This window comes from Delphinapterus leucas, chromosome 7, assembly GCF_059928025.1.
Source record: "Delphinapterus leucas isolate spDelLeu-1000000601 "Yukka" chromosome 7, BTC_Dleu_Yukka2, whole genome shotgun sequence".
Lineage (NCBI taxonomy): Eukaryota > Metazoa > Chordata > Mammalia > Artiodactyla > Monodontidae > Delphinapterus > Delphinapterus leucas.
Genome location: NC_143135.1, coordinates 63,517,501 through 63,537,434, shown reverse-complemented (window position 1 = coordinate 63,537,434; position 19,934 = coordinate 63,517,501). Strand labels below are relative to the sequence as shown.

The following is a 19,934-nucleotide window of genomic DNA, read 5'->3' as shown; positions in this document are numbered from 1 at the left end:
TCCTGGTTTCTCCAGTAAGGAGGTGGAAGGAAGACGGTGCAATGTGATGGGAGGAGTCCTGGAAGCAGGGCAAAGGATATCTAGTTTTAGCCCCATCTTGGACAAGCCATCTGCACCCGTTGGGTCTCAGATGCTTTATCTGCTGAGTCCTACAGCAGATGATCTGGAAGGTTCCTTCCAGGCCTCTGGTGATTTAACAGATGTTATCAACTGCTACTGTTTCTTTGCATGTATCTGAAAATTGTTTTCTTAAAATGTGTCTCTTCTTGTTTTATCTTTATTTTTATTATTTATTATTATTATGTTTGGCTGCGCCCTGCAGCATGCGGGATCTTAGTTCACTGACTAGGGATCGAACCAGTGCCTGCTGCAGTGGAAGTGCAGAGTCTGAACCACTGAACCTCCAGGGAAATCCCCTGTCTCTTCTTGTTTTAGAACAGAAATGGTATAGTTTCTTGAAGGCAAAAGAGATAATGAAGAAAAACCGGGGCAGGGAGGTTGAAAACTCAGTCACATTCTTGAAACTGAAAAAGTGAGGGCTACTGAAGGAAAATCAGATAAAAATGCAGGCATCTGTAAATTCCCAGGATGTGGTAAATGAGGGATCCTTAATGTCTGTCCTATTTGGGGGAGCAATTCCAATTACCTTATCAGTGCCCACAGGAAGGACTCATAAATGGTTAATTGATTAACTTTAGTATCAATATAACGACTAGACAAGGAGGTAGGTGATTATAAAAGTTTCCTTGCATTTCTAATATCTGGATACATTTTGCACCCAGAGGACACTCGTGGAGGCAACAAAGCCTCGAAAGTAGGATGCATAATGGCCAGGTGAACCTGTTTTGGAATAATATCAACTAAGCTATTGCCTGCGGGACCCCAGGCAAGTTTTTAATCTCACAGGCACTGTGTTTCCTCATCTGTAAAAGGGAGAGAATAACAGTAGGTACCATACAGGTTTGTTCACTTAACAAATATTTACTGAGCACCTACCAGGCACCAGGGATATATTAGTGAATAACACCGTCCTCAGGGAGATTCTTTCTAGTTAGCAGAGAGACAAAGTTGATAAATAAGCAAGTAAATAACCAAGACAGTGATAGGCATCAATAAGTGCTGTGAAGGAAATAAAACAGAGGACGGAGTGAGTGACTGAAGGGAAGGGTGAGACATGAGTGTTCAGGGCAGACCTTGCAGAGGAAATGACATTTTTCAGGAAGGAGCAGCCATGGGAAGCTGGGGGAGAGTGGCCTTCTAGGCTGAGGAGACAGCAAAGCCTCTATGGCAGGAACTAGCTGGGTATGTTTTAGGAATAGAAAGAAGGTCGCTGTAGCTGGAGTGCGGGGAGCAAGGCAGAGGGTGTGACCGAAGCGGAGGGGAGATGGGGCCAGATCTTACCGGACTTCGTAGGCCTGATACATTTTAATCCAACAGCAATGGGAAACCACGGACAGGCTTTCAGCAGGAGAGGAAGCTGATGGTGGAAGCTGATGTGTAAAGATGGCCCTGTTTGCTGTAGAGAGAAGAGACTGCCGACGAGCAGGCCTGTTAGGACTCAGCTGTGAATGAGGGGTGATAAGGGCTGGGTAGTTGGTGGTGGTGGAGATGGAGAGAAGCATTGATAATTCAATACTTTAGGATATACGCTGGAGGGCAAGTGGATTAAATGAGGTCATCTATGTAAAACACCAAGCACAGTGCCTGATATGAAGGGGCTCAATCAAGTGCTTGGATGGATAATAGGATCTGGTGTAGCAGGCCTGTTGCAATTCCATAAGTCAAACAGGAATTTGGCAAATACTTAGGTCACAGAGCAGGTTAGCAAGCTGTTTCAACCACTCATTTATTATGTGCCACTTGGGCAAGTCACATTTGGGACCTCAGTTTCCCCATTCAGAAATGAGAAGTGGACCAGGTGAACTCTAAGGCAGCTGCCAGCGCTTACATCCTATGAGTCTTTTTTTATAGGATGTATCAGTCAGGGTTTGATCGAAGAAGCAGAGTCACTCTGGGTAAGGTAGAATCAAGAATTTATAAAAAGCATCAGGCCTTACAAAACTGTGGGAGCCAGTGCAGTACTCGGCAAGGGTACTGGGCCTGAGGTCAGTACAGATCAACCAGGCCTGCAGTCAAGAAGGAAAGCTGGGCAAAAAGTTTGGGAAGTTGAGGGCACACTGGAACCACAGGGACAAACTGGATCCTGTGTCTGTCTCTAACCACCTCTAATCTTGAGGATGCAGGTGACCTGCAAAAGCTCGAGCCCTTGGCCACAGAATTACTCAGGCACCTGGCCCAGGACTCAGAGAAGCTGAAGGACATAGTGCAGGTCCAGATCCTGCCAGCAAGTGAGCCAGCAGTTAGGGACAACATCCGTGAACCGCCACCGTGGCTGGCACCCAACACTGACTTTCAGAGCATAAAGTGCTGCTTCACTTCCACCTCCCCAGTCTCGGGCTAATTTCTCTTGTGGCCAATCCCAATCTAGAATCATGCAAGAAAGGGAATTCTGGAAAATGTAGTTCTACTATGGCTAAATGGACACAGTACAAAGCTACCAGAGTCACTCTCTGTCAACTTGGCAGTCACACACCCTTCTTTTAAGATGTTTTTTTTTTTTTTTTTTTTTTTGCGGGCCTCTCACTGTTGCAGCCTCTCCCGTTGCGGAGCACAGGCTCCGGACGCGCAGGCTCAGTGGCCATGGCCCACAGGCCCAGCCGCTCTGCGGCATGTGGTATCCTCCCGGACCGGGGAACGAGCCCACGTCCCCTGCATCGGCAGGTGGACCCTCAACCACTGCACCACCAGGGAAGCCCATACAGCCTTCTTTTAACCATGCTTCTTATTTATTTATTTGGTTGCACCGGGTCTTAGTTGCCACACGTGGGCTCCTTAGTTGCAGCGTGTGAACTCTTAGTTGTGGCATGCATGTGGGATCTAGTTCCCTGACCAGGGATTGAACCTGGGGCCCCTGCATTGGGAGCACAGAGTCTTATCCACTGCGCCCCCAGGGAAGGCCCCATAGTTAACTTCTTCATTTTTAAAATATTTATTTATTTTTGGTTGTGTTGGGTCTTTGTTGCTGCGTGCAGGCTTTCTCTAGTTGCGGCCAGCGGGGGCTACTCTTCGTTGCGATGTGCGGGCTTCTCACTGCAGTGGCTTCTCTTGTTGCAGAGCATGGGCTCTAGGTCCACCGGCTTCAGTAGTTGTGGCTTGTGGGCTCTAGAGCGCAGGCTCAGTAGCTGTGGTGGTGCACAGGCTTAGTTGCTCCGAGGCACATGGGATCTAGTTCCCTGACCAGGGCTCAAACCCGTGTCCCCTGCATTGGCGGGTGGATTCTTAACCACTGTTCCACCAGGGAAGCCCTTTAACTTCTAAATAAAAATAGCAAAATCATGCTTCCACTTAACATGACCCAACTGTCCCCCATGCAACTGAAAACAGAACCCCATCTAAAGTCCCTTTATTCACCTTTGGGTAGTCGTTCTTTCTCTAGCAGAGTCACACTCTCTTTTGATTATTTTCTTACTTACTTCTGTGGTGGTTACATGTTGCTGAATAACAAACCAACCTAAACCTATAGGCATTGCAACAGACTGAATGTTTGTGTCCCCCCAAAATTCATATGTTGAAATCCCAATCCCCAATGTGTTCGTATTGGAAATGGGGATTTGGGGAGGTGATTAGGTCATGAGGGCAGGCACGAATGGGATTAATGCCCTTATAAAAGAGACCCCAGAGAGCTCCCTTGTCCCTTTTGCTATGTGAGGACACAGCGAAAAGGCATCCATCTATGAACCAGGAGGTGGACCCTCACCACTGAATCTACTGGTGCCTTGATCTTAGACTCAGTATCCAGAGCTGGGAGAAATAAATATCTGTTTATAAGACACCCAGTCTGTGGTATTTTGTTACAGCGGCTCAAATGAACTAAGGTAGGCATAAAACAACAACCATGGACTTAGTGTGTCAGGAATTTGGAAAGGCACAGCAAGGATGGTTCTTCTATGCCCCACAATGTCTGGGCCGGGATGACTCAAACAGCTGAGGGTTGAGAACAGCTGGGGCCAGGGAATCCATTTCCAAGACGGTTTCTTCATTCACATTTCTGGCACTTGGCCTGGGATGGCTGAAGGAGAGGCTTATCTGGGACTATCAACTGGAAAGCCTACATGTGGCCTCTCCTGCATGGTGGTATCAAGGTAGGTGGACATTACAAGGCTGCTCAGAGCTCTAAAATGAATTTCCCAGTAAATAAGGTAGAAACTGCAAGGCCTTTTATGACGTAGCTTTGGAAGTCACCTAGTGTCACTTACTCCACACTCTATTGGTTGAAGGAGTCACAGCCCCTTCCAGATTCAAGGAAAGGGAACGTATACTTTGCCCTTTAATGGGAAGAATGTCGAAGAAATTGAGGCTGTTTTAAAACCACCACCTGCAATGCTGTCTAGTCTAGCTCTTGCTTATCCATAGCAGGTGGCTGGTTCACCCTTTGGTAATTATTTAACACCATTTTTATTCCTGTTGATATCTCACCTGTATCAAATGGTGAGAGTGATGCCTGTGAGAATATCATTACAGGTGCCTTCTTTTCTATGCTTCCCAAGGTCTCTTGGAAATTTACACATGCCTCATAGCTAAGCTCACATTCTAATTTTTCTACAAATGTATCATTTACAGGCGATCCCGTGACTTATAATTCCTTGGCTTGAGATCCCTGCTTACAGCCTGTGTTGTAGCATGTATGATTCCTAATGGCTTTAGCTGACAATAATGAAATGAGTGGTCAACTAGCCAATGAACAATGATAAGAAAATGTCTTGAGCTGATTTATGAAGTAGAGAAACAGGCTTCTGAATCAAACAACAATTTGGTCCAGACACTTTTCTACCTTAAAAGACTTAGGGATTGGCACAATAAAATAAAAAATGAAGATAAATGATTGGCAAAACAACCAAGTTCAGAAGAAAGCTGAAAGCTGTTTTGCAGGACCAGCTTATAGAATAGACTTGACCATCATTCTGGGACCAGTTAGGTTGTATTTTGGTTGTCACCTATACCCAGCACATAAAAAGGCTCTCTTTTTCTGAAGAACTAGAGCACTTAGAGCCTGAACCATTCATTTATTTTATTTTTTTAAATAAATTTATTTAGTTAGTTAGTTTTGGCTGCATCGGGTCTTTGTTGCTGCGCGTGGGCCTTCTCTAGTTACAGCGAGTGGGGGCTACTCTTCTTTGCAGTGCGCGGGCTTCTCATTGCGGTGGCTTCTCTTGTTGCAGAGCATAGGCTCTAAGGTGCGTGGGCTTCAAGAGTTGCGGCACGCAGGCTCAGTAGTTGTGGCTCACGGGGCTCTAAACGCCGGCTCCGTAGCTGTGATGCATGGGCTTAGGTGCTCTGCAGCATGTGGGATCTTCACGGACCAGGGCTTGAACCCGTGTCCCCTGCACTGGCAGGCGGATTCTTAACCACTGTGCCACCGAGGAAGTCCCCCATTCATTTATTTATTTATTCAGCAAATATCTATTGAGAGCCTTCATTGGGTCAGGTAGTGTTTTTCTTTGCTGTTCAGCACAGCCTGTAACCTCAGAGGATTGTGAAGGAGACTGAAAGAAATAAAACAAAAAAACAGAAACAAAGAAACCAAACGTATAATACAGTAAGAGAGCTCAAGAAAAAGCTCTTAACTATAAACAAGCTTGTTTCACTCTTGGTCTCATGTCTTAATCTCCTCCAATGTGACTATAAGCTCCTTGAAGGCAGGGTCCTCCTTTTATACCTGCATACCACTCAGTACTCAGCTCAGTGACATGTCCACAATGGTTATTTGGACTAAACATCATTGAACATTTGCTAATGGCTTGACTGATAAATACTGAAATGAAACGAGGTTGTGGAGGTCTAAAATGTTTGCATTACTTTTTGTCTCCTGCAAAGGTTATTGGTTGATCATCTGTGCATTAAACCATCACCACCAACAAGTAAGAGTGTCCTCTGTACCATTTTATGCTTGGAAAGAGGAACAACAGGGCTTTCATTCCTTGATACCCAGGAGTTCTATGGTGACTTGATTCTTCTCTGCTAGCTAATGGTGCAACCATTATAAGAAGGGGATTTGCCTCTGTCATTACTTAACCTCTTGGGGCCTCTGATTCCTCAACTTTGAGCAAGATTAGTGTTCCCTTCTGCTTTATTCAGTACACATGTTCTTGTTTTATAACTAGTTCGCGTGCAGGGTAAGATGCAGCACCTAGACTGTCCATAAACCCATGGGACGGGGCATGGCTTCTCCCTATGCTTCTGTTGTCCCACAGTAAATTCCCAATCCTTATGAGGTTTTAGTCGCAGTGAATTTTCCCCTCAAAAACCAAACAGGATAATAATGAACCACTTTCTTGCATTTTCTATCAAGACAGCTCTTTGTGAGTTTTAAATGTTCTGTTCAGATTCAAAGAAGCTGGTTTCTTCATGAGTGGTTGGAATAAGACTTTTCTTGGAAGCTATTGAATATGGATTAGTTGGATTGTTTCGCAGGAAATAAAAAGCAGGCTCTAGGGTGACTACTTCAGCACTTAATTGGGTTAGCAAAGAACTGCAAATGAGAGGTTTCCCTTAGGAGGGAAAGGATGTTTATAGCCCCCCCCTACCCCCCTAGGTGGTGGATTTTAACCTAAACGTTAGTCTTCAAATGCAGCCTTTAATTTAGGAACCATTACAAGAATCTATGAGAGCAGAAAATGTCAGGTTGAAAAATTAACACATCACAGGAGTTAATTAGAACCCAGCCTCTCATTAGATGCAAATGGAGAGCCCTCCAACTGCCCAACAGCCCGCTGAAGTCATGTTTGTTGCCGCTCCAAAGCGGTTGCATCCTTATTACTCAGGGAGTGGACTAGGAAGCTGGCCAGGGACTCAGGCCAGAGCCGCTAGGGACCCATGGCCTGTCCTTTAGGTTAACAGGAGGTCTATTCCCAAGTCCCTACCTTCTACTCCTCTCCTAAACGCTCTGCGTGTCACAGGGTGGATAGCCTTCTGCCTGGAACTCCCTTGGGGAAGTGTTTTCTGCAACAAAGACAAACATGCCATGCCTGTCACCAGGCGCAGATTGTCGACTGTGTAAACCGCTCTGTGAGAGGGAGGCTGAGGCGCTCCAGGCCATTCAGACTTAGTTCTAAGTCGTGGTCTTTGTTTTCTTTCCACATTCAGACTGAAATGTGATTCCCCTGGCTTTCTTTTTTGGAAAATACCTGCGATGAGTTCCATGCCGGGAAAGAAAAGCTGTTGACAGGAAAAGCTTCTGACGGGCAAGGGGCTTTCTCAAGTGTTCTCAAAGGAGACAGTCACTTCAAGCAGGCTGAGGCAGGGATGCCCGGGCTCTAGGAATGAGAGGTCCAGATCACAAAAGTATCATCTTTAACTACGGATTAGGCCAAGTGTCAAGCAGCTTCCTCTGTAAGAGCAGTGCCATGCACACAGACCTCTGGGCCAGGCAGATATGCATCTGAGTCCTTCTCTGTCACTTACTCTGTGTTCTTGGGCAAAGTGCTTAACCTCTCAGAACATCAGTTTTCTCAGGCTGCTGTGTGAAATAAATGACATAATGCATGTACAGTGTGCAAAACAGTATCTGGCACAAAGTAAAGGTTCTATATGAGTTATTTGCTATTGACTTAATGGTGTTCCTTCACCCAACACCAGTGGGTTCCCTCTGTGTGCCAGGCCCTGTGCGAGGGACAGCTCCTGCTTCTTTACCTCATGGACTCCATTGTTTAATAAACCATGTACACATATCATTAGCACAAAGCAAGCTCCCCTCCCCTCCCCGCAAGTGCCGTAGGAGAAGTGCCAATCTCACATAGCTCTGCTTTGTCCAGTAGCTCAGAATTCTGCTGACCATCCCCCTTTGGGCAGTCCTCCAAACTCAGCTACCTCTACCTTCAATTTACCCACAACTCTCTCTGTGTGCACTTACACATCGAGTTACAGTTGTCTTTTTATTCTTTGTCTCCTCCTGTGAGTTCCTACAGGGTGAGAATCATCTATTCATTTGATTCATTCATCTAATCATTTATTCATCTCTGTAGGCCAATGGTCTCATGCATTACTCTGCAGAGATGAATGAGCACCACATGAGTGGTACAGAGGCCCTTCCAACTTGCATCCAGCCTCTGCCATATGCCAGACTTAGCTGAAATGGGAGGTTATAAACACACATTCAAACTTGGTCCCTGCCATCAAGTCCCTGGAAAACAGTGGTATAAGTGTTGGGCCAAAATACCTCAGGAAGAGAGTAGAAAGCTCTTAACTCAGACCTGGGCTGCAGAAGATGTCCCACAACAAGAACAATAACCAAGTTATTCGGCGCTTAGGATGTGTCAGTGCGCTCAACGATTTACACGCATTATCTCATTTAACTCAGAACAACTGTGTGGGGGGAGATATGAACTTCCTCATTTTACAGATGGCCAGTCTGAGGCTCCGAGAGGCACACTGGCTTGACCACAGTCCCGCAACGAGTAAATGGCTTAGGAATCCACCTGCTGAGGGTTTCCCTGGCCCGACTGGAAAGTGGAGAGTGTGGGCTAGCACAAAGCTCCGTCCAAGGAGGGGCGGGTGGGGAGAAGGGCTGGTAGTGAGAGGGAAAAGTTGGATCGAAACACGGCTGGCATGAGCCCCAGGACTACCGCAGAAGCAGAGTAAGTCAGAAAGAGATGCAGGGTGCAGGGGAGGGATGCCCGGGAGGCTGGGGAAGGGGAGCCCCGGCGGTTGTGCGCCTTCTCAGCCCCCCATGCACAGGTCAAGCTTCTCCCCTCCTGCCCTCTCACCCTCCCAACCTTATTTAGAAACCGTGTCCCCGAGACAGGAAGGGCGGCGGGCCGAGAAGCACGGAGCGTCCCGGTCTCATTTCCTTTCGAATCCCCCTGTGGAATTTCATTTCATACGGTGAGGAAATCGGAGCGCGAGACCGTTGGCTGGTCTGCTGCTCCGGGGCGCCTCCCCCATTCGCGGCTGGAGACAGACAGCTCCCGGGTGCAGGTCAGGCCGAGGCTGGGGGCGGGGAGAGGGGGGGCGGGCTCCAACCCAAGCAAGCTCGGAGTGAAAATAGCTGCGAGCTCACGCTGTACCAGGCACGGTGCTAAGCATTTTACGCGTTATCTCTAATCCTCCCAAGTCTCTTTACGGATGAGGAAACTGACGCCTAGAGGCTGAGCAATTTGCTCAAGGTCACACAGCCGGATTTAAAGGCACAATCTTTGTAAAGCCAAATCCCATGTTCTTTGTATACGTTTCTCTGCTTGATGGGGAAGTGGCCACGGGCTGAGGTGACAGCTGGAAGTAAAAAAGGAAAAGGGAGCCGACTCCTCTGGGAGCGCTTCTCACCTGGGAGAGAAGGGGGAGGCTGGCCCGGGTGGAGCGTCTCGGCTCCATCCCCGCCTGGCCCCCAAGCGCCGCGAACCGGGTGGGAGGAAAGTGAGAGCCGGGAAGCGGGGCGGAGCGCTACGGGACGGGAGGGAGGGGCGGAGGAGGGGGGCGGGCGGGCGGGAGCCTGACCCTGCCCAGGGCAGAGCGGCCCCGCCCCTCGCTGGCCACGGCGCCCGGCCATTGGAGAGGCGCGCTGTCCGTCCCGTCCCGCCACCGCCCAGCAAAACTCCAGCGCCTCGGAGGGTTCGGGTGGTGAGAGCGGTGCGGCGCTGCGTGCTGGCGGGCTTCGCGGAGACGCTGAGCGGCCGCGGCCGGCGCCGGGTTGGGGGCTCGCCGCCTGTAGCCATGACCCTCGCAGTCTGTCCTTCGGCCCCGGCCGGGGGCGTCTAATACCCCACACAGTCGCGCGCAGCTGCGGGAGAGCCCGGCCGCTGCCCCCTCGTCGCCCTTGGCGCCTTATCACACTTCCTTTCCCGGAGCTGGGAGCAGCGCGGGCAGCCGGCTCCCCCGTGCAAACTGGGGGTGTCTGCTGGAGCAGCCCTCGCCACCGCCGCCTCTGCACCCCGGCTCTGGCCATGGCCTGGCGGGGCGCAGGGCCGCGCGTCCTGGGGGCCCCAGGGGGCGTCGGTCTCAGCCTGCGGCTGCTGCTACTCTTGCTGCTGCTCATGAGGCCGGCGCGGGGCTTCGGGGACGAGGAGGAGCGGCGCTGCGACCCCATCCGCATCTCTATGTGCCAGAACCTGGGCTACAACGTGACCAAGATGCCCAACCTGGTGGGGCACGAGCTGCAGACGGACGCCGAGCTGCAGCTGACAACTTTCACGCCGCTCATCCAGTACGGCTGCTCCAGCCAGCTGCAGGTGGGCGCACCTACCCCGGGCGGGACCCCTTGGGCAGGGACGCCCCAAACTAACTCCGTGGAGCCCTTGCCAAGTCGAGCCCCCTGCCCCCTTCCTAAGTCTGAAGGGTATTAACTATCCTGGAGAAGTGATTTCTATTCCCACCCCCACTTTTCTGTCCCTTCTCAGGGACTGGAAGCCAAAACATTGTGTAAGTCATCTGGCCTGCGAAAGGACCCACTCTTACACCCCGCCCTTCCGTTTTTCTCCCCTGCCCACCCGTGTCTGGCCAAGCCCCTAACCCCAGTGGAGCTGAGAGTTATCTTTGCCAAGGATTCTGGCCGCCGCTGCTCGGTGGGCGAGTCCCAGGCAGGGCAGCCAGCTGCAGCTAAGACTTGGAAGGAGAGATAAGGAGACGGGAACTTCTCCTCTCTCACCGACCTCCTTCCTCCCCCCGTATTTTTTGGGTGTGTTATTAAATGAAACACCCCTGCCCCGTTTCTGCAGAATGGCCCCTCGCGTCGTCCTGCATGATTTTAGAGGTCACGAAGTAAGGAATGGCTGCGATGGCTTGAGTTCCTTCTTAGCCTCGGGGTTAAGGGCAGGTTTAGTACTTGGCGGGGGAGAAGCTATCACTTGGGAAAAAGGCGTTAGTGTGGTCAAGCTCCAGAAGGTAGTTTGTGTATTGGAAGTTTTGTGGGGTTTTTTTGTTTGTTTTTGCAGTCATTAAAAATATTAAAGCTTATGTAATAATATAGAAAATGTTCATCCTACCATAAAAAGTGAAGAATTTGCATATACAGGGTGATTATAATCTTATAACAACAACCAGTTCATTTATTTATTTTTTTATTTTTTTTGCGGTAGGCGGGCCTCTCACTGTTGTGGCCTCTCCCGTTGCGGAGCACAGGCTCCGGAGGCGCAGGCTCAGCGGCCATGGCTCACGGGCCCAGCCGCACCGCGGCATGTGGGATCCTCCCGGACCAGGGCACGAACCCGCGTCCCCTGCATTGGCAGGCGGACTCTCAACCACTGCGCCACCAGGGAAGCCCCAACTTGTTCATTATAAAAAAAAAAAAAAAAAAAGAACCTAAAGGAAATTTTTAAAAATGTTAACACTGGTTGTGTTTTGACTGGTGAGGCTACGAGTGAGTTTTAGAAATTTAGAAAAGAGAGAAGTTGGGGGAAATAGAGGATAGTTATCCAGGCTAAAAGCTTTAGAAATCTGTGGTTCTGGTTGTAACTTTTGTGAGATAAGAAACAGGCAGGTAGCTGACTTACTAGGTGCATGTTTTTACATAGGTCATTTGAAAAGTTGGATTGTGGTTTCAGAAAGATGGTTGGGATTAGACCTGTTGCTGGTAAAATGTCCCTTTGGAAGTTTCAGGACTTTAGAACTAGGTTATAAAAACTTAAGAAAATGATTCTCTAGCTCTCAGTTTGGAAACAGCACATATCCTGACATCAGTGACAATTTTGTTGGTGAAACAGCTTTTGCAGGGATATATATTTTTAATTACATGTATCCTGGGGAGGCAGCCAAGCTGTTTTGAAGGACAGGACTGGATCCCTTTACATGCTGGAAAATAGTTACTTGTAACTCTAGACTTCATAGACAACATCTGTAAGGAGCCAAGCAGACTGTTTATCAATGCTGGAGGAATTGAGGACAGCAACTGGACTCTCCCCTGCTGGTGTTGCAGTTTCAGGGACTGAACATTTATATTTTCCTATTGTGCCTCATTATTATTCTTTGAGGAAACCTGGCCAAACAAACCCCTGGTATCCAGAGGCTTCAACCTGCATCCCATCCTTGGATTTAACAGTATCTCAGTGAGGACATTTTCTCTTTCAATATGAGACTGGTTAAAAAAATAATTTTAGGGGATAAAATAGAGAAAGGAGAGAATATTAACATGAGAAAAGCCGTATCTACTTTTTTTTTTTTTACATTTATTTGTACGGTGATAAAGAAATGGGGGTAAAAATAAATCACCCCATCACCCAAAGGACTGAGTCATTTGGTTAGTCTGTCCAGCTCTTTCAAATAGTAGCTGAATGGGGAGGGAGACTCAAAGTCAGCTTTTTAAGGTTTATTTCCCTAAGTGTTGTGCAAAAAGGGATTATGTAATTCTTCGTGTCCCTTTTATATATTTATTTATCTATGTTCTCCTGGAAAGGATTACTAGACCCAAGAGAAAAAAAGTGTGCAAGTGATGGATTATTAGGTACATTTGTTTGAGGTCAGAGTCAACAGACACCCCCGTAGACTGATTTAAAAGTAGATGCGTACTTTGCCCAGAAGCATTCAAGTCAGTTTTGTGCAAGCCTTTGGTCAAACTTCCAAGTCATTGTTTTCTTTGCTCATTTCATGACTTTTCCAGTTCTTCCTTTGTTCCGTGTATGTGCCCATGTGCACAGAGAAGGTCAATATCCCCATCGGCCCCTGCGGCGGGATGTGTCTTTCGGTCAAGAGACGTTGCGAGCCTGTCCTGAAGGAATTTGGATTTGCCTGGCCAGATAGCCTGAACTGCAGCAAATTCCCACCACAGAATGACCACAACCACATGTGCATGGAAGGGCCAGGTGATGAGGAGGTGCCCTTACCTCACAAAACCCCCATCCAGCCTGGGGAAGAGTGCCATTCCGTGGGAACCAACTCTGATCAGTACATCTGGGTGAAGAGGAGCCTGAACTGCGTTCTCAAGTGTGGCTATGATGCTGGCTTATACAGCCGCTCGGCCAAGGAGTTCACCGATATCTGGATGGCCGTGTGGGCCAGCCTGTGCTTCATCTCTACCGCCTTCACTGTGCTGACCTTCCTGATCGATTCTGCCAGGTTTTCCTACCCGGAGCGCCCCATCATATTTCTCAGTATGTGCTATAATATTTATAGCATTGCTTATATTGTCAGGCTGACTGTAGGCCGGGAAAGGATATCCTGCGATTTTGAAGAGGCAGCAGAACCTGTTCTCATCCAAGAAGGACTTAAGAACACAGGATGTGCAATCATTTTCTTGCTGATGTACTTTTTTGGAATGGCCAGTTCCATCTGGTGGGTTATTCTGACACTCACTTGGTTTTTGGCAGCGGGACTCAAATGGGGTCATGAAGCCATTGAAATGCACAGCTCTTATTTCCACATTGCAGCCTGGGCTATCCCTGCAGTGAAAACCATTGTCATCTTGATTATGAGACTGGTGGATGCAGATGAACTGACTGGCCTGTGCTACGTGGGGAACCAAAACCTTGATGCCCTCACGGGCTTTGTGGTGGCTCCTCTCTTCACTTACTTGGTGATTGGAACTTTGTTCATTGCTGCAGGCTTGGTGGCCTTGTTCAAAATTCGGTCGAATCTTCAAAAGGATGGGACAAAGACAGACAAGTTGGAAAGGCTGATGGTCAAGATTGGGGTCTTCTCAGTCCTGTACACGGTGCCTGCAACCTGTGTGATTGCCTGTTATTTCTATGAAATCTCCAACTGGGCGCTGTTCCGGTATTCCGCAGATGACTCCAATATGGCGGTTGAGATGTTGAAAATTTTTATGTCTTTGCTGGTAGGCATCACTTCAGGCATGTGGATTTGGTCTGCCAAAACTCTTCACACGTGGCAGAAGTGTTCCAACAGATTGGTGAATTCTGGGAAGGTAAAGAGAGAAAAAAGAGGGAATGGTTGGGTGAAGCCTGGGAGAGGCAATGAAACTGTGGTATAAGGCTAGCCAGCCTCCATGCTTTCCAGATTTTGAAGGGGGCATGCCAGCATTGCGGTGCAAATGCTACTAAAAGCTTCATGCAGTGAATCTCAGTTTGAACAAGCTAGCAACACTTAAGTGACCCCCATAACCCTCCACCACTCTCCCCCGTCTCCCCCCAGCATCATAAAACTAATGATTTTTGCTGCGGACTTTGGAATGATCCAAAATGGAAAAGCCAGTTAGAGGCTTTCAAAGCTGTGAAAAATCAAAACATTGATCACTTTAGCAGGTCGCAGCTTGGAGCGTGGAGGTCCTGCCTAGATTCCAGGAGGTCCGGGGCGATGCTGCTTTTCCCTGCAGGGTGGGATTTGAGCTGTGAGTAGGCAACTTGCAGGGAGAAAGATTAACTTTTTTAACCCTTTAAAAATTTTAAATACTAACTGGGTCTTTCAGATAGCAAAGCAATCTATAAACACTGGAAACGCTGGGTTCAGAGAAGTGTTACAAGAGTTTTAGAGTTTGGCTGGTCTAACATAAACATTTTCTGTGGTGTACTGTCTGCTGTTTAGAACTTTGTGGATTGCTCTCCCAAGAGGTGGTGTCAGAATCTTTCAGTGCCTTTGTCATAAAACAGAATTGTTTGAACAAACAAAAGTACTGTACAGACACACATAAGGTATCCAGTGGACTTTTCTTCTCTCTCTTCCTCTTAAATTTCAACAGCTCTGTCCTAGGCTGCTGCTGTTTTCTCCATTTTACGTTAATGACTCAAAAACAGGTATTTTTTATAGGAATGTTTGCACTGCAGCATGCCTAATGAGGGGGAAAGGAAGGGTGATTCACTTTCTTGACAATCACTTAATTCAGAGGAAAATGATATTTACCAAGTCGACTTACCTTACCCACCCCAGAGACCGACTGCATTGAGCAATGGGGACTTAATATATTTTACTTGTGTGATTGCATCTATGCAGACGCCAGTCTGGAAGACCTAAAATGTTAAGTTTCTTGGCAACTTTGCATTCACACAGATTAGCTATGTAACTTGTGTGTGTCAATTACAATTAAAAGCACATTCTTGGACCATGACATAACCGTTACTCAGCTGACTTTAAAGCTATGGTCAGCTTGCATTCTCAGAATGATAGTGCCTTTTTTTTTTCTTTCTTTAGCATAAGAATGTTATCAGAGTCTGGTCTGCTTACCACAATGGAGACTTTCTCAATTTTGTAAAGGGAGCTAAGGACAGCTAATCCAACTACTTGGTGCATAATCATTTCCTAGTAATTGGCAAGGGCTCCGTGTAAGATTTCCTTGGAGGCAGTGTGGCCTGGAGTATTTATATGGTGCTTAATGAATCTCCAGAATGCCAGCCAGGAGCTTGATTGGTTCGTAGGGAATAAAGTGTAGACCATATGAAATGAACTGCAAACTCTAACAGCACAGGTCTTAATTGCCTTTTGCAGAGGTATCCAGAGCTTTTAAAATTTATGCTTTATGTTCCTTGCAAGGGGGTACCCCCTAGCAGACTCTCAAAAGCTGCCGATTCTTTTAAAATTGTAACTGGCCTTTCCCCTAACCCGCCTCAGGCCTTCTAATCACCAGATCTCTGGGACAAATTATTGACGATGTCACAGGTTGCTGTCCTTGAAGTTCATACCTGTCTTTGCTTCAGCAACTACCTTGCGATGACTCATTTATTTATTTATTCATGCTCCTCCCCCCTTTAAAACAGGTAGGAAAGCTCTTCTATCACATTTCTTTGTGGAAAAATATTTCCAGGGACTCAAAATTCCAAAGAGGAGTTCAAATTCTGGAAATAAGCATGTCTTTTTTGGTTTGAGCTTTATGCCCCCTGGTTTGACATTTTCCTTTCTTCTTTCTGTGTCGTGGTGTGGTTCTTGACCTGTCTGAGATGAAGATACATGTAAGGTCTGTTGCATGTTTTGGAAGGCAAAGTCTTGGGGCTTTGGACACGGATGCTGAGTGGGCACCGGTGTCCCCTGCTGTGTGTGCTGAGCCTGAGTACCTTGGCTGGACTCTGGGTCAGGGCTCCAGGAGCATGAGAAATGATCCCCAGAAGGACCAGTTGAACTCCATCTGAGACTGCATCGCCTATGAAATGTAAAATGTGAACGCCCCGTGCTGCTTGCAGATGGTTCCCATAGCTGGCCGGGGCCCTGGAGCATGCACCCAGGGGCAGAGCCTGCCCTTACTCACGCTCCGCTCCAGTGTCTTGGGAGTTGTGCGGAGACTCTGGCCCAGGAAAGGAAAGAAGGACCAGGCAGGGGATCGTAATGCAGTTCTCTTTGTAATGTTTCAGTGATCGCGTGACCGACGCAGCACCTAGCAGAGGGCCCGGCATGGAAAGGGTGCTCAATATTTATGAATAGTAACAAATAAGTAACAATAAGAGTACTTGGGTGAACCTGGACCCCCAGGTTTTGGAGCTTTCTGGGTTGTAACGTGTCTCTTCCATAAACCTGTTGCCTTCACAGGAGAAATATGAATTTGATCAGAAGTCTCATTGGTGCAGAAGAGATGAGTAGCCTTGGCAATGTCACAGGCTTATAGGCCGTTCCTTTCACATTCCAGACCACGGAGAGTGTTTACGGCTTTAAGAAAGGAGCTTTGTGGCCAAGAGTTAGATATCAGTTACCTTGAAACGAATCCATCACCTGTTAAGTTGGTATTGGTTTTAAAAAAGGTTAATTATCAGCACATTTATTGAGTGCTAACTGTGTGTAAAGCCCTGTGTTAGGCACCTTAGGAGATGTCAGGGAGGATCAGCTCTGTTCTTCTAACCGACCTGGACTGGGCTGCCCCTGGATCTGCTGAACTTGGCCATTGGTTTCAGGAAGTCGCAGGGGCTACTGAATTGCCATCTGTTCCACGGTCACCATCCCATAAACCTCCTCCTGGGTCTTTCTCCCTTTAACCCATCACTTATCCCTTCCTAGGATTCCTTGCAAATCGATTCGCAGGGGCTTGGCCAGAAAGCATCAGCTCTGTTTCATGACAGTCTCCGTGGAAATCTCCTAGGAAGATCACAAACATTGGCTACAAGGACATGAACTCCCACATCTAATATGGCTTCGGGAGCAGGCAGTTTAGGGTTTGGGGTGTTCTAGTGACTCGTACAGGTGAATTTGAGGACAGCATCTTGCTAGGGAAAAGGTTAGCGTTCTTTTTCTTTCTCGGAAATCTAGGATAAGTAGGTATAATTATAGCTTCCTACAAAATCCCTTGGCCTCAACAGGGACCAAGGGCACCTCTGTCCAGCCTCCTCTCTGGCAAACTCCTTTCTCCTCCTTCATAAAGGCCACACCTCAGGGCAGAGGAGCATGGGAAGAGTGGAACTGGCCAGGACCGCCTGATGGAGCTACTTGGTTGATTCATATCCTTTTTCCTCTATGGAGACTCGTCTCCTGACCTCTGAGACTGCTTCTGATCTGGCAGCTTACCCAGGGACCTGCAACAGGAGAAGCGGTGACACTTTTTATTTCCCTGAGATGCTCTCTGACTTTGCTTTCCCCTGGCCCTCCCTCCCCCCTGCATCCTCCAAACCTGGAACCTGGGAAACTTCTGTATCTAGGTTCTGAATTGTGATGTTACCAGCACCCCCAGCCCTGTCCTCTCTGGCCCCCCTCAGCTCCCTGGTCACGGAATTCAGTGTTGGGAACCAAGCCGAGGCCAGAGGGTGTAAAGAGAAACTCGACAGCCTCAGCCCTGGAAGGCAGACTCAGCTTAAGATTTCACCAGGATGGTGCAAGCCTCGGCTTCTAGCGAGGTGGCCACAACGGCAGTTAGGGGAGAGGGCTGTGGAGCCCAGACTCTGGAAGGAGCCCCCGGAATCGATCTGTTATACATCCTGCATTTCATTCTATGATGGAGGAGATTGGAGAGAGTTGCTATTCCAGCCAGAGATGTCGAGTCATTGGACTCTGATGGTTCTTTTTGTTCCTTTATTATACTTGGGTTCAGAGTCCCCGTCTGGGTTTGTATTATGTCTGGCAAAGGACCCGGGTTCTCATTTTTCTTCTGGGCCTAGGCTGTAGATCTTGGAAACTCCTAGGAGAGCATTTTGCTCCTACCAAGGATCAGATACCAGAGCCTTAAATAATGGATTTTGTTTCGCTGCGGCCTGGTTTGAGCTGTCTGCTGCTGCCTCTTGCCACGCACATGTGCAGTGATGGCCCACTGGGTGTTACCTGGAGGGAAGTGAACCCCGGATCTCCCCAATAGGCCTCTTCTCCTTGGTATACCCAGTTGCCTGTTCCTGGTTTGCCTTATTTCCCTTCTTCTTTGCATCAGCAAATTCCCAGTATTCACCCAGGCAACTTGTAGAGGGCCTGCTTGGGGTCCTATGAGCCATGTCCTCCAAGCTTTTGTAGCTCCCTGATCGCCTACAATATTCAGAACGTGACCACTGTCATCCCAGAAGGCTTCTGGGGAGGGGGCGAGAGCCCCTGCCCCCTGGAGGCTGGGTCCATCTGCTCTCCCAGGTGTGCACCTTCCCCCATCCTGCTGAGGGCTCAGGCTGGTATGGCTGAGGGTTTGGGGAGGGGAGGCTGCTTTCCAGGTGTCTCCCCGTGGGGCATCTAGGTGGTCCTGAATTTTTTCCTACCTCACAGGGATGTCGCGAGACTTTAGAAGGAAGGAGGACAAAGGCCCCTCGAGCTCTTTGTAGGAAAGGCAGAATAAATATCAGGTGTGATCTCTGCAGAGATGAATTTCGACCTGCTGGTGAGGCAGACACGCTCGTGCTCTGTGACTGTTCTCGGGCCCCCGTGCCACTCGAGCTCCGGCCACCTCGAGGCCTACCTGAGGGACTTTTAGATGTTTGACACAGAGGTACCAGGCAAACCCTCCTACATGCCCTGAACGAGTTGGCTGAACGTCAGAGGAAATGGACCCTGCTTTTGAGGATGTACAAACGTATGTCTGCATTGATGTCTGTACTGTAAATTTCTAATTTATCACTGTACAAAAATAAATAAATAAATAAACTTTGCTATTTAATTTTTGTATCAAAGGAAAATAAAGTTTTGTTTAGTAGCTGGTGTGTGATTTGGCCTATTCCTGCAGGTGTCTGAAAGCCCCCGGGAAGCATGCTTACCCAGCAGTGAGAAATAGAGAACTGGGTTTGCAGGGCAGAGGGAGAGCCCCGTCTTTTTTTTTTTTTTTGGCTGGTGCTATTTCCCGCCCCTGGGATTTCTCTTGGGTCAGCAAACCCCCGAGATGCAAAGTCAACAGACTTTATCACTACTGTGGTCATCGGTAACACTCAAGTGGTCACTTGATACTTCGGATGTGACTGTAGTTCTCAAGCTGTCACCCCATGACACCCCTTTTTGGCATTCCCAATACATGTAACCATTGTTACACACCTTCCCAGTCCCCTTGACTTAATCTGGCAGCCTGAAAAAAGTTTCCCTATCACTGCTAGAGCTTCAGGCCTCTTGAAAAGGAGAAAGAGAGCCTTTTTTTTAACTTCAGATTTTCATTAAAAATTTTTTCATTTTTCTGGTTACAAAATGGTTCTGTTTCGTGTAATAGACATGGGAGTATGTTGTATCAGTCAGCCAGGAAAATGACTTTAGCTAAATTTGTAAGTTGGGTGGTCTGTGTCCCCATATCCAGAAAAGTCATCAGACAAAGCAAATTCAAGGCCATTAGCGGGACACTGTCATGGGAGCATGTAGTATAATGGACCACACAGACAAGAGGGTAGGGAAGTCACTGCCATTGGAGACGGCTGCTGGTGTCCCAGAGGAGAACATCAGCCCTCTTGGTTTGCCTTTCAGTTGCTTTCCACCCCTTGGTCTCACCTGAATACCACCCTGTTTTAGTGTGAGTAAGAAGCCCAGGGAGCAAGAATCTGCGATGCTCTTCTCCTTCGCTGCAGATCGCTATTGTGTTTTATCTCAAACCGTACCTGAAAGGAGGCATGTAATTTAAATTCTCTTCCCTGTAAGAC

General features: G+C 48.0%; 1 protein-coding gene across 1 annotated transcript; it reads left to right on the top strand.

Annotated features, from left to right (window-relative positions):
• The first annotated feature begins 9,516 nt into the window (after positions 1-9,516).
• Positions 9,517-18,976, top strand: FZD4 (frizzled class receptor 4). The gene is made up of 2 exons (XM_022594058.3): positions 9,517-10,280; positions 12,644-18,976. Exons 1-2 carry the CDS (start codon positions 9,996-9,998, stop codon positions 13,970-13,972), a joined length of 1,614 nt encoding a protein of 537 aa, XP_022449766.1. The 5' UTR covers positions 9,517-9,995; the 3' UTR covers positions 13,973-18,976.
• The last annotated feature ends 958 nt before the right edge of the window (positions 18,977-19,934 follow it).